At 32.0% G+C, this 11586-nt stretch overlaps 1 protein-coding gene across 1 annotated transcript; it reads right to left on the reverse strand.

The window, feature by feature from the left end:
- Positions 1–6318: 6318 nt before the first annotated feature.
- On the reverse strand, positions 6319–7745 carry LOC110776773 (glyoxylase I 4-like). Its single transcript, XM_021981340.2, has 3 exons — positions 7492–7745; positions 7258–7369; positions 6319–6893 (listed from the first exon to the last, which is right to left on the reverse strand). The coding sequence occupies exons 1-3, from the start codon at positions 7680–7682 to the stop codon at positions 6669–6671; spliced, it is 528 nt and encodes a 175-aa protein (XP_021837032.1). The 5' UTR covers positions 7683–7745; the 3' UTR covers positions 6319–6668.
- Between the last annotated feature and the right edge of the window lie 3841 nt (positions 7746–11586).

The raw sequence follows: 11586 nt of genomic DNA on the forward strand, positions 1-11586 counted from the left end.
TAGGAAGTAGGTGTACTATGCAGCAATTGTGGCACTGGTGTACTTAATCTGGAGATGCAGGAACACTAGTCTATGGGATCAGTTGGTTCCTGCTGTTAAAGTTACAGTTGGTACTTTGAAGCAAACTATGAAGAGTAGAATTCAAGCAATCTTGCCTAAATATGTAAACAGGAAAGACAATAGTTGGTTTGTGAGCTTATAAGCTTTGTATTCCTAGTTGCTTGTTGTTTTGCTAACTTCTTGTTGAAATGGTCCAACCTAGTTGGTTTGTTTCTCTTGAAGTTAGTTTAGGTTGTAATTGTTTGAGCCTTAATATTATTCTCACTTGCTTAGCAAAAAAAAATAAAAAATGAAAAATGACTCCGCATTAAATATTAATTCATCGACACAAAGTCATACGAAGTATAATAATGCATGCTGCATGCACATAAGGTTGTTACCTTGTGGCATTTATAAGATCCCAAAAATCTGCCTAACAACAAAAGCCTAGGCGTTGCCCTAGCCTATTTGAAATGGTAAAAGTTGGAACAAACACGAACGTTTACTCTTTTCTCAAAATTCTTGCATGTAAAAGTAGTTGATCTATTATTACACTTTGTTCAGTTTTCTTTCCTAAATCTGTAATGTTTAACAATGTTGAAGAAACATATTAATTCAATGTCTTTTTTCTATAATAAGAAAATTGATGTTGAAGAAGCAACTAGTACAATAGGGTCTATTCTCTATACCGAAAACAGGCTCGGAAATTCTCTTCACGTAACAAGCTAAAAGCAGAAATTATACTTCACATAAGATTAAAAGCCCTATGAAAAAAGTACGTAGTAGTAGACTAGTAGTATGAGGCCGATGTTTGTCAAGGATTGGATGTGCTAGCTTGGAGTTCGTTTAATTGCTTATGGGTATTTGGTTACGAGAAGTTTAAAGAAAAATGAGTTTTTGAGGTGAATAAAAGGTTTGACCATGCATTTCAAAAAGTTAATGAGAGTATTTTGCTATAATAGAGGTTTGAAAAAAGGATTTTGGGATGAAAATGCTTAGGCATTGTTTGGTAATTAACATACAAAAAGCATGGGAAGTTGAAGTTCCTAGGAATTGCAAATTTGTGAGTTGTTTGGTTGACAAAACTTTGATGAAATGAGGGAAGTGAAACTCTCTAGGAATTTCAACTTCCCACAATCCACATAATGTAGGAATTTGCTTACCTAGTCCCCCTAGGTAAGTAGAAATTCTCATGAGAAGTTACTTACCACATTATTAACCAAACAACTTTAAGAAGTTCCCATTAATTCTACTAATTAATCTATTTCCTATGTGAACCAAACGACACCTTAATATAGGAGCTTTTGTATTAGTGGTTTGAAGAAGTTGGTGTAAAAGGACAATTTTGTCCTAATATTGTTTAAAATTACAACTTTTACCAACATAGATCATTTTATGTTAATGTCCTTAACGGTCATTTATACATTAAAAATAATAATTTACCAAACGCTTTATACAACTTGTTAGCTGCTTGTATCACCTAGTCACACCTGCTAATATAAGCAACTAACGGTTAACCAAAGTATCAAACAAGCTAACGACTAACAACTAATTTCTAAATAGAGCCTGCGTATTTTTATTTCAAAACTACCCTCTATCGGTATTCTATGATAAAAAAAAGGTAAAATTTCCCTTTTTGTGCACCCTAATATCAAAATTGAAGTCTGATCTATCCTTAGTAGAATTGTCAAACGGGGCCTAAATGTTTTTATTGCAAAACTACCCTTCTATATTGTATTTTAAAAAACGCAAAAATATTCTCATTCTTTAATGTATCCTAAATATAAATATCAAAATTGACATGCGATCCATCCTTAGTAGAATTTTGTCGTTGCTCTTAGGTTCCTAGGTAGATGCGAAAAGGTAAGTATATTCGATTATAAATACATCGATCTGTTTAGAAATTAGCTAAACATTGCTAATATGCTACCTACATACCTTATGATTTAAAGGTAATACGTTCGATCACCCTCTTGTATTTCTTTTTACTTTATGTTACGTTATTTGGTCCGATTGATCAAATTGAAAAGGGTAATGAGAAAATTGCAGAAATAGGGGTTCCTTGCAGCCCAAAGAAAGCACAATATGTCAATATGGGTATTTTCATACATAATATAATGCTATGATATGATATAAACATGTTTGTGTGGCTTTGGACTGAAGGGAGCTCCTAATTCTTCTGTTTTCCCTTCTGGCTGTTTCTAACGACGTCGTTGTGGATCATCGGGGTATATATATGGACTATGCACTGATGCATGCACATACATGATATATACATGCGGTAAGTTTCGATCTTGATAAGTATGTTTTGTGTAATCATCTCCTTTAGTTACCAATTGTCTGCTGGTTCAGCGGTGATTAGGGCTAAATTTGGTAGGGAGAACTCGTGTTCGATCCCTCACAACAACAATTGGGAGAAGACTAATTTATCCACCCAGAACTCGCCCCGAATCCGGATTAGCCCTAAAGGGGAACCGCGGGGTGCTAACACCAAAAAAATATGCTTTAGTTTATTTTTCGTTTTAGTGTGTAATTATGTTTTGAGGGTGTCTAATATCTTGTAACATGCATGATTTGTAACCGAAAACTCAATAAGTTAAGGGTCCTGACGGTACCATTGTCTTAATTTTTACTTTAAGAATTTGAAAATAGTGTGATTTACGGAGATCTGTCATTAACTTAAAATAGTAATATATCTGTAGTTATCATGTAGAAATAGATAACTGGAAGAAAAAAAACGATAACGAACATGACCTAAGTTAGCATTTTGTATTAAATTGATTGAATTGCTTATGTTTTTTAATTAGTAAAAAAAGGACCCTGTTTATATAAAGAGTGTAATGGTAAAATGAGACCCCGGCGTGCCGGCCACCCTAAGGCAGGATATCAGCCACCCGTCACCCTCAGCTTCCAAGCATGTCGGCAGTCGGCCGGCCAGACATGTACTTCGTAATTAACATAGATAAATTCTTACCTTGATCCAAGGATTGAATAACCATGGGAATTTAGTGGTTGGATTAATTAATCTAGAAGTCGTTAGGTAATAATTTTGTTTTTTTTTTTTTGCGCCATTGTGTCATAAATGAAATACAAATTACAATTGAGGTTGACATAAGTGGTTAAAGGCATCTTGTTTCTTAACCAAGGTTTCGGGTTCGAGCATTGAGTATGGAAAAACCTCAGCTAGGAGGAATATTGTCCATCGAGGTACTCATACAAACTCCAGCGAAAGATTAATCCACTCATCGAAGGCGGGAACTCATCGTAGTAGAACAAAAAAAACAATTGAGAAAAGAGGATTTAGACATATAAGCTATTGTACACAAGCTCTCAATCTTAACCATTAACTCATTAAGTCAAGATTTCATTAGTAGAACTAGTTTTTGATACCGGGCGATGCCCCGGGTCATTACATGAAAAATCATAATATGTACTTTTATCTATTCCATTGCATAAAAAAACTTTATTAAATTCTTTTAATATTTGTTTTTTCTTTACTATTTTGTCATTCATCATATTTGTTTGGAAAGAAAGAATCAAATATGACATATAGCTTGGTGGATAAGATTTTATTGTTTGAAACTTGAGGTCAAAGGTTTGAGTCTTATATAAACAATATTTCTATTTTTCTTATTGTATGTAAATGCATGGAATAATACCCTTTAAAAGAGGAAAAAGGAAGAGCATCACGTGACGGATGAATTTGATTATAAGCGGCTTTTAATATATATTATAGATAGATTAAACAATCTGCCATGGACAAGAAATAGAGGAGTTAAGCTAAACATTGGGGTCTCAACTTTGCAATTTTTCACCGTTAAGGACCCGAACCTTTTTTTTTCACCGTTAAGGACCTATAACGCATTTTCCGGCCAAAAATCAACTAAAAAATCAGAAAGGTTAGTCCCTTAGTTAAAAGGTTAGTCCTCATGGTTAAAAGGTTAATCCCTTACACGTGTCAGCATATTATTGTTGTATAATAAAGAGTTAAGCACAACTTTGGGGCCTTACCTTTTCATTTTTTCACCGTTTGGGACCCGAAACTTATTCTTTCACCCTTTAGGACTTATAAAGCAATTTTCAGCCATAATTAACACAATTTTTTTTTGAGGCGGAGCCATAATTAACACATTAATGTGAAAGTTTAGTCCCTTTAGTAAAAAGGTTTGACCCCTTGATTAATTGTACATTATTTTGACAACTTTTTATTTATTTCGCAATAAACGTTGAAACCGTTATAACCAATAAGAATGACCCTGTACATGGTGTGTACATAGTTGTACATCAATGGCGGCAAAAGGTGAATACAAAAAGCAAAATTGCCCCAAAGGCACAAGTTGCGGTTATGTTGGCCTGGGTATTATGGCACTGGATCCGCATAGTGTGGCGATGTCAAGGAAGCTGATATAGAGGACATTTTTTTAAAAAAAGTCTAAGTAGAAGAAATTTAAGTTTTAAAAGTTAATATTATATACTTCGTATATTTTTTTCTGGGTGTTCGATGACTAAAACGAAATATCTTGGTGTTGGTGATTGATGAAAAACAGGGAACAACGTTTTTTAACAAGGATAGGGATTTTAACGACAAAAATTCCTAATCGAGTATTCTTCAACATTAAGGAAATATGCATATTGGGTGGCATTTTTGTAAATATGTTGAAAATAATATACAATCTAAGATATATAATTGCTATTTTAAAATAAATAAAAATAAAAGAAAATAATTTGATCATAGAAGAGACTGTATATTTAATATATAGACTGTATATTTTGGCAATTTAGTTAAGAAAATTCCACCCGATATACTTCGCTCGTTAATCTTGAAGATTAACTGACAAATCTCTTTCATGACTATATTTGTGTACATTAGGGATATTATACCTTTACTTAATGTACATTTATCAAATCGTTTTGTTCCTCCTTGACAGGGGTAGACCTGTATGGTTTTATAGGGGTCCAAAGAGAATCTCGTTATTTTTGAAAAAAAAAATGAAAAAATATATTAAGAAATAAATTAAGTATATAATTAAATCATGCTGGTAACAATAAAATGCATAGCAGCTTAGTGGTTATGGAGTACTCGCGTGGGGAAGCATTATATCCCATCTAATAAACTTTATAAAAATTGTTTTATTTTTTAACTTCTTTTTTCTAATCTCTTAATTTATTTATGGTTTCTTTCATGTTTTTTTCCCTTTCTTACAAAACGATTTTATATTTTTTTTGCCCTGCGAATTAAATTTAAATGCAAAAATTAAATAATTACGGAGTATTAGACAAAGTTTAATTGAACAAGATTTGAAATTAGACGAGTGACGTTTCTTATTCATATGAGATATTAGTACCTTATTTTTATATGCTTTAAAATTTGTAGTTGTTTCTTTGAGTTTTTGGGGTCTCGTTATATAATAGCACAATGCCTCTAAATTTTGAGAATAACGTGAATTTTTTTATTTATTAAGCGTCCCTATATAAAGGTTTGGTTAATCAATGTTATCATATACGGAGTAATTTTTTGCAATCATAATTACGAGCATCTGCATAGATTTAGGGGCATTGAAATAGCATAATGCAGATGTACTCGTACATGCAAATTGTAAAGCAAAAAAGAAAAAAAAAGTTGGACCCCATTTATAATTTTAAGAACAAGAAAATAATACAGGTACAAACGCACAATTGCTCTATTTATCTAAATAAATTCATACACTAACTTAACATAGTTTTCTGCATACATCAAATTATTTCACCAATATAACAAATTTTAGTACTACTAAATTCTCATAAAAAAATAAAAAAAAATTGGACCCCATTTATAAATTTATGAACAAGAAATTAACCACCGGTGAGTTAAAGGTAGGTTAAATGGCCGGAAAGTTAAATTGAGGTCCCAAAGGGTGAAAAAAAAAAGGTCTAGGTCTTTAAAGGTGAAAAAACCAAAAGGTTGGACCCCAATCTTTATCTTAACTCAGAAATAGAGGATCTATATAGACTTTTAATGGACTTTAATATGGAATTAATTGAAGGCATTTAGTGGTATTAAGTTCTTATGTATTTAATCCAGAACTTGAATCCAGAGTAGACTTCCAAATTGATGCTAACCTAGTAACCTGCTTATTTACTCATGGGCCCAACCAATTTCAAGTTGGGATTATTTACTCATGGGTCCAATAGGCTATTTGCCTCCTCTCTTTTATTTTTATTTTTATTTTTCTTAGAGATAGTTGTGTAAAATATAAATGTGTAACAAACTAATAGAGAGGTCTAATTACACCATTAAGATCAAAAACAAATTATACACTTTTATTAAACCAACAACACTTACACCACGTAATACGAAATACATTTCACAAAAAAAAAAAAAAAAAGTGTATAATATCAATACAAAGAAGAGTTTTGTCGTCGAATCTCTAGGGTACAAAAAAAGTCAACCATGAACCTTGATGAGTTAGTTCATGCTGATGAATCGCAATGCACAATGATATATTACAATTACATGTATAGCCGTATCAGGGCTTTGTACATCCAAGGAGCGTATGCATAATGCATAATGCATAATGCATAATGCATAATGCATGTGTCGCATATGCGCGCTAATTAAGGGTACGGTGGTTGCATTGTATGCGTGAAATTCACGCACCTGATCGTGTTAGCAAGCATACTTCACGGATAGAAAAATCAAGTTCTTTTAGTGGAACCACGGGGAGATTGTTGCAGTCGCAAACCTCAATCACGAAACCATCTGGATCATGGAAGAAGAGTTGATCAACACTAATTCCACCTTCCATCACCCTGTTTTTAACACAGTCTATTTCCATCTCCTTTAGCGTACTTTCTACCATCGCCACATTCTCGCACTGCATTATCAATTTCTCAAATGTGTCATAACCATGCTTATTTGCAAAACCTACTATTTCAATTTCGATCAATTGCCGGTTTTTTTTTAATTATTATTTTTATTTTTATTTGCTTAAAAGTTTGTATCGCTTATATCATTTACAACCAATGATGCATGGAGTCAGGAATTTTTTATCAGGATATGGTTATTGTACTTACATGCTAAAAAGTAATTTATATACGTTACGTAGTATATATTTATTTTTATATTTTGACACAGGAAATATGTATTTTGAGGGTTTATTTTTTTCCATTTGGCTCTGTCATTGTAATTACAACCGTACGTTGTACTGAATTAAAAGTAGAGCTGAGGAAGAGAATTACTTGGAAGGAGATATGGTTGTCCTTGGGATTAATCCCTCTAACGGGTGTATGTTTGCCAATTGAATCATCATCAGACTCTAGCAAATGTATGCCAATACCATAACCAAACAACCTACAACACCAAATCACAAAAAGCCAACAAATTAATTAAGGTGGTCATGCAATAAGTAAAAACTCAAAAACATATTTATCTACATATATATTGAGGAATATCAATTATGTAGTTAGACGTACCAAGCACCGTGAAAATTTAAAGAACCTGGCCTTCTAATACGGAAAAATCCAAGGACATTTTGGTAAAAGTTAAGAGATTTTTCAACGGAACGACACCTAATTGAGATGTGATTTAATGATAATATACCAAGAGGATTGTCGATGTTTTCTCTCATTGTTATATCTTCTTCTTTGCATGATATTTCAACCATTTATATATACAACAAAATCTAAACTAGGAGTTAACGCAAAACTTTATGTGTTTTGATTTGTGCTTAATTCGTACGTACAATATGAGAGGAAATAGGTGTATTTATAAGGAAATTAACTGTAGATGGTTGACTTTAAAAAAATTAATACTAGTAATGAATTAATAATACATACAATGATACACGTAATTGATTTCCCGCGTAGGAATACAGTTGTTTGTCCCACTATACATTATTATACTCCGAACTTTTCACGTATGTTTTAATTTATACTCCCTCCGTCCCGGAATACTCGACCCGGTTTGACCGGCACAGAGTTTAAGGACCTTGAATTGACTTATTTAATTTAATAGGTAGTATTTGATAGTGGGGTATTATTTTAATGTAGTTAGTGGAAGGTGGGTTAAGAGGTGGGGTTGGGGGAGAGTAGGGGTTGAATTTTTAATTATTTTTTGTATGGAGTAAGGGGTAGGTGGGTTAATAGGGGTAGAGTGAGAAATAATATAATATTGTTAGAATATTTCTATTTTTAGAAACAGGTCAAGTATTAAGGGACGGCCCGATAAGGAAAACAGGTCAAGTATTCCGGGACGGAGGAAGTAGCTTGTTGATATATATACGTACGCGGCTGAATAATCCTGTCATATCATCCATAAACTACCTGTTCATTTTAGCTCGTCACAAAATAATAACCCATTGTATAGATCATCAATAAATTACATGTTCTTTTTAGTTCGTCTCAGAATAATAACTTTTAGGTCCTACGACATCATTTTAATACTTGGTATATAGGACTATAGGAGATATAAAAGTTTAAAGAAAAAAGACTAATTAAGTACTACTCCCTCCGAATCTAAATGTTATTCCCGTCTCCTTTTTTAGTGTCCCAAAATAATCTTCCCATTTCTTTTATTTCCTTTTTAATCTCTTTCTTGTAATTTTAACTTTGTAATTCTATTGGTTTATCAATAAAAAAAACCTTGTAGTCTCATTGGTTGGTTTAAGTTTGGATGGATTAATGAGTTGGCATTTTTATTCCTTAAATTTTATTGGTTCAACTATTTTGTTTTCATGTGAAAATGGAATCAAAAAGCAACAAATCCCCATAAAACTACATTAATAATAGTTAATCTTATAATGTTTCTTTTTCCTTAATAACCGCGTAAAATGACAAACGGGAATAACATTTAGGTTCGGAGGGAGTAGAAATTAAGCGTGGCCAACCACTTCATGAAGTATCCTCTGAATGAAGCTCAATCTAATGGGGTACTTTGATCATTTCTATCTTCGATTATTGATAGTATTGTTGAACTTGATTTTTTATAAATGGCCTAATAAGTTGAAATGTGATCAAGTACAACTGGCTCATAATATGGCGTAAAAGCAGTTGTAGACACGCTTAACTTTGTCTATGCTCCCCGCTTTCCGCCTTAATTGTTTTTTCGGGTTTATTTTTTTGGTAAGTTTTTCAGATGAAAAAGAAAATTTTAAAAAAATTAAAAAAAAATGACCTAATACTCTAACAGGCTAATATAAAATGTGGTCGATGGATCAGAAAACTTCATACGTACGTAGTAGTCCGTATTATGTAGAGATCGACCTGGCGAGTGGCGAGTATATATCCATTAGTGAATTGTGGACCTTGTGGTTGAGCACTATGCCACTATCCCGTAGCTTTCAAAGATTCTCTCAACTAAAACCTTAAATTTTCAACTTATTCCCAAGTTTGAGCAGAACTAACGTTTCTTCACGTTCATCGAATCATGAGTCAATCACCCAATTTCTTGGAAATAAACAGCTTTTTTGTTCCTTTGATTGTCAATTATCAAGGATTTCGTGATCTACCAGCTAACAGACCATACAATTTTTTTATACGCCGGCTTCAAAGGTGTCACTTTTAGATGAATGTTTTTAACAAACATTAATTTTCTTAACAGCGTCTTAACTAAGGCACTCCTTCCATTTTTTGACCTTCTTACTGTTTAGAAATTTTCAAGTATTTATTAAAATTTGAGAAAAAATATAATCATGCGGTTGTTTGATTTATTTCAAATCAAGTGCTTTAAGAATATCGATTTTTTAATTAATATGAAATTGAAGGGGTCAAAGATTTGTATTCGCACATTAATGTGCTCACTCAAAATATGAATATCAATTCGAAATAGATAGAGTGCTAATTGATAATTGATGTAAACTCTTTAAGGTGACCAATCAACATAATTTTTCAGGATTATTCTTGCGTGAATCTTATCCGCAATGATACTTAATTGTATTAGTGTATAATAATACATAGACCAAATGCCTACAATTTACTCTAGCAAGCAACAACCCCTTTACATAAACTAGATTAAGGCTATGTTTGGCAACACAAGCTGAAATAAAGCTGAAACTGATAAGTTACCTGAAATTGATAAGATGATGTCTGAAACTGATAAGTTACCTGAACTGATAACCTACCTGGTTACGACAACTGTTTGGCAAAAGTAAATGTTTAGCTAACTTAAATTATACGATGATTATACAATTTATTTGCATTGTATTGAAATTTTATTATTATAATATATTTTACACTTTACCTATTTTCGTAACTCTTCATTATAATTTAGTAGACCATTACTTTTAACATGTTTTTATTTAAGTTTCTAGTTGTTCCTTATATACTTGCTCATACGAAATATTAATTATATAATTATTGATCATTCATATTAAATAATTACATTTCCTAACAAATATATATTCCCACTATGATACAGTGATACAAGAAATTTTGCTCCCATTTACTACCTACATCATAGTCAAATATACACAGGTGTCATATATTAGCGCTTTAATACCAACAAAATGTCAGATTAATGGCCTTGAGAAGCGAAGTAAAATACCGATGAAACTAATGTTGCGATAGGATTTCAGCACCTGATTTGCAGACGTTACTTTTAGTAGCGTCTGTATTTCAGTCATTTTCTCAGCATTTCAGCTCCTGAAATATGATTTCAAATGGATACCAAACACATATATTCATTTAAGCTACCTTAAATTTCAACTAGCTGATCATTTAAGCTAACTGAAATAAGTTACCAAACAGAGCCTAAATCCCGTGCACGCACGGATTTTGATTAATTTTTTTCACAAAATATTTAACTCAATATCTGCCAAACTACTGCATAGTTATAACTTTTTAACATACTCATTTAAATTTATTCATCTAATATGAATATTTAAAATGCTAATATGGTAATTTGACCAAAATATTTATATTTTCCATTACTAATATAGCGATTTGACTAAAATATTACCAATTTAGAATAATTATTATTACGTCGTATCTACTATTTAAATTTTGTTTCCATGCGACCATGCATACATAGTTTATAAAAAAAGGTAGAGAATAAAAATAAAATCAAACAGATACATTTTTTTTTTGGGAAAGTGATTTTTGGCGGGAAAAATTTGCACCAAGAATTGACACGTGTCATTCCTGATGTCTCTTTTAGTATATAGTAATAGATTTAGAATAATTATTATTACGTCGTATCTACTATTTAAATTTTGTTTCCATGCGACCATGCATACATAGTTTATAAAAAAAGGTAGAGAATAAAAATAAAATCAAACAGATACATTTTTTTTTGGGAAAGTGATTTTTGGCGGGAAAAATTTGCACCAGGAATTGACACGTGTCATTCCTGATGTCTCTTTTAGTATATAGTAATAGATAATGACGAACTTCGTTTCGCTGTTCACATAGCGCCAATGATAAATTTAGCACCAATTTTCATAGATATAGTCATATACTAACCATCTTTTTGAACCAAAGTAACCCTGGTTTTTCTCAAGCGAACTTTGACGTAAAACCACATTATTTAAGCACAACTTGTATTAACGATACCAACATAATGACTCTAATAAA

The sequence above is a fragment of the Spinacia oleracea genome, chromosome 2 (assembly GCF_020520425.1).
Source record: "Spinacia oleracea cultivar Varoflay chromosome 2, BTI_SOV_V1, whole genome shotgun sequence".
NCBI lineage: Eukaryota > Viridiplantae > Streptophyta > Magnoliopsida > Caryophyllales > Amaranthaceae > Spinacia > Spinacia oleracea.

What these genes read in the sequence shown, in the direction of transcription:
- LOC110776773 (XM_021981340.2), bottom strand. Translation starts at nt 7,682, where the DNA reads ATGGTTGAAATATCATGCAAAGAAGAAGATATAACAATGAGAGAAAAC. An exon ending in TTAAATTTTCACGGTGCTTG is followed by an intron (nt 7,370 to 7,491) that starts GTACGTCTAACT and finishes TTGGTGTTGTAG; the next exon opens with GTTGTTTGGTTATGGTATTG. An exon ending in ACAACCATATCTCCTTCCAA is followed by an intron (nt 6,894 to 7,257) that starts GTAATTCTCTTC and finishes TTGATAATGCAG; the next exon opens with TGCGAGAATGTGGCGATGGT.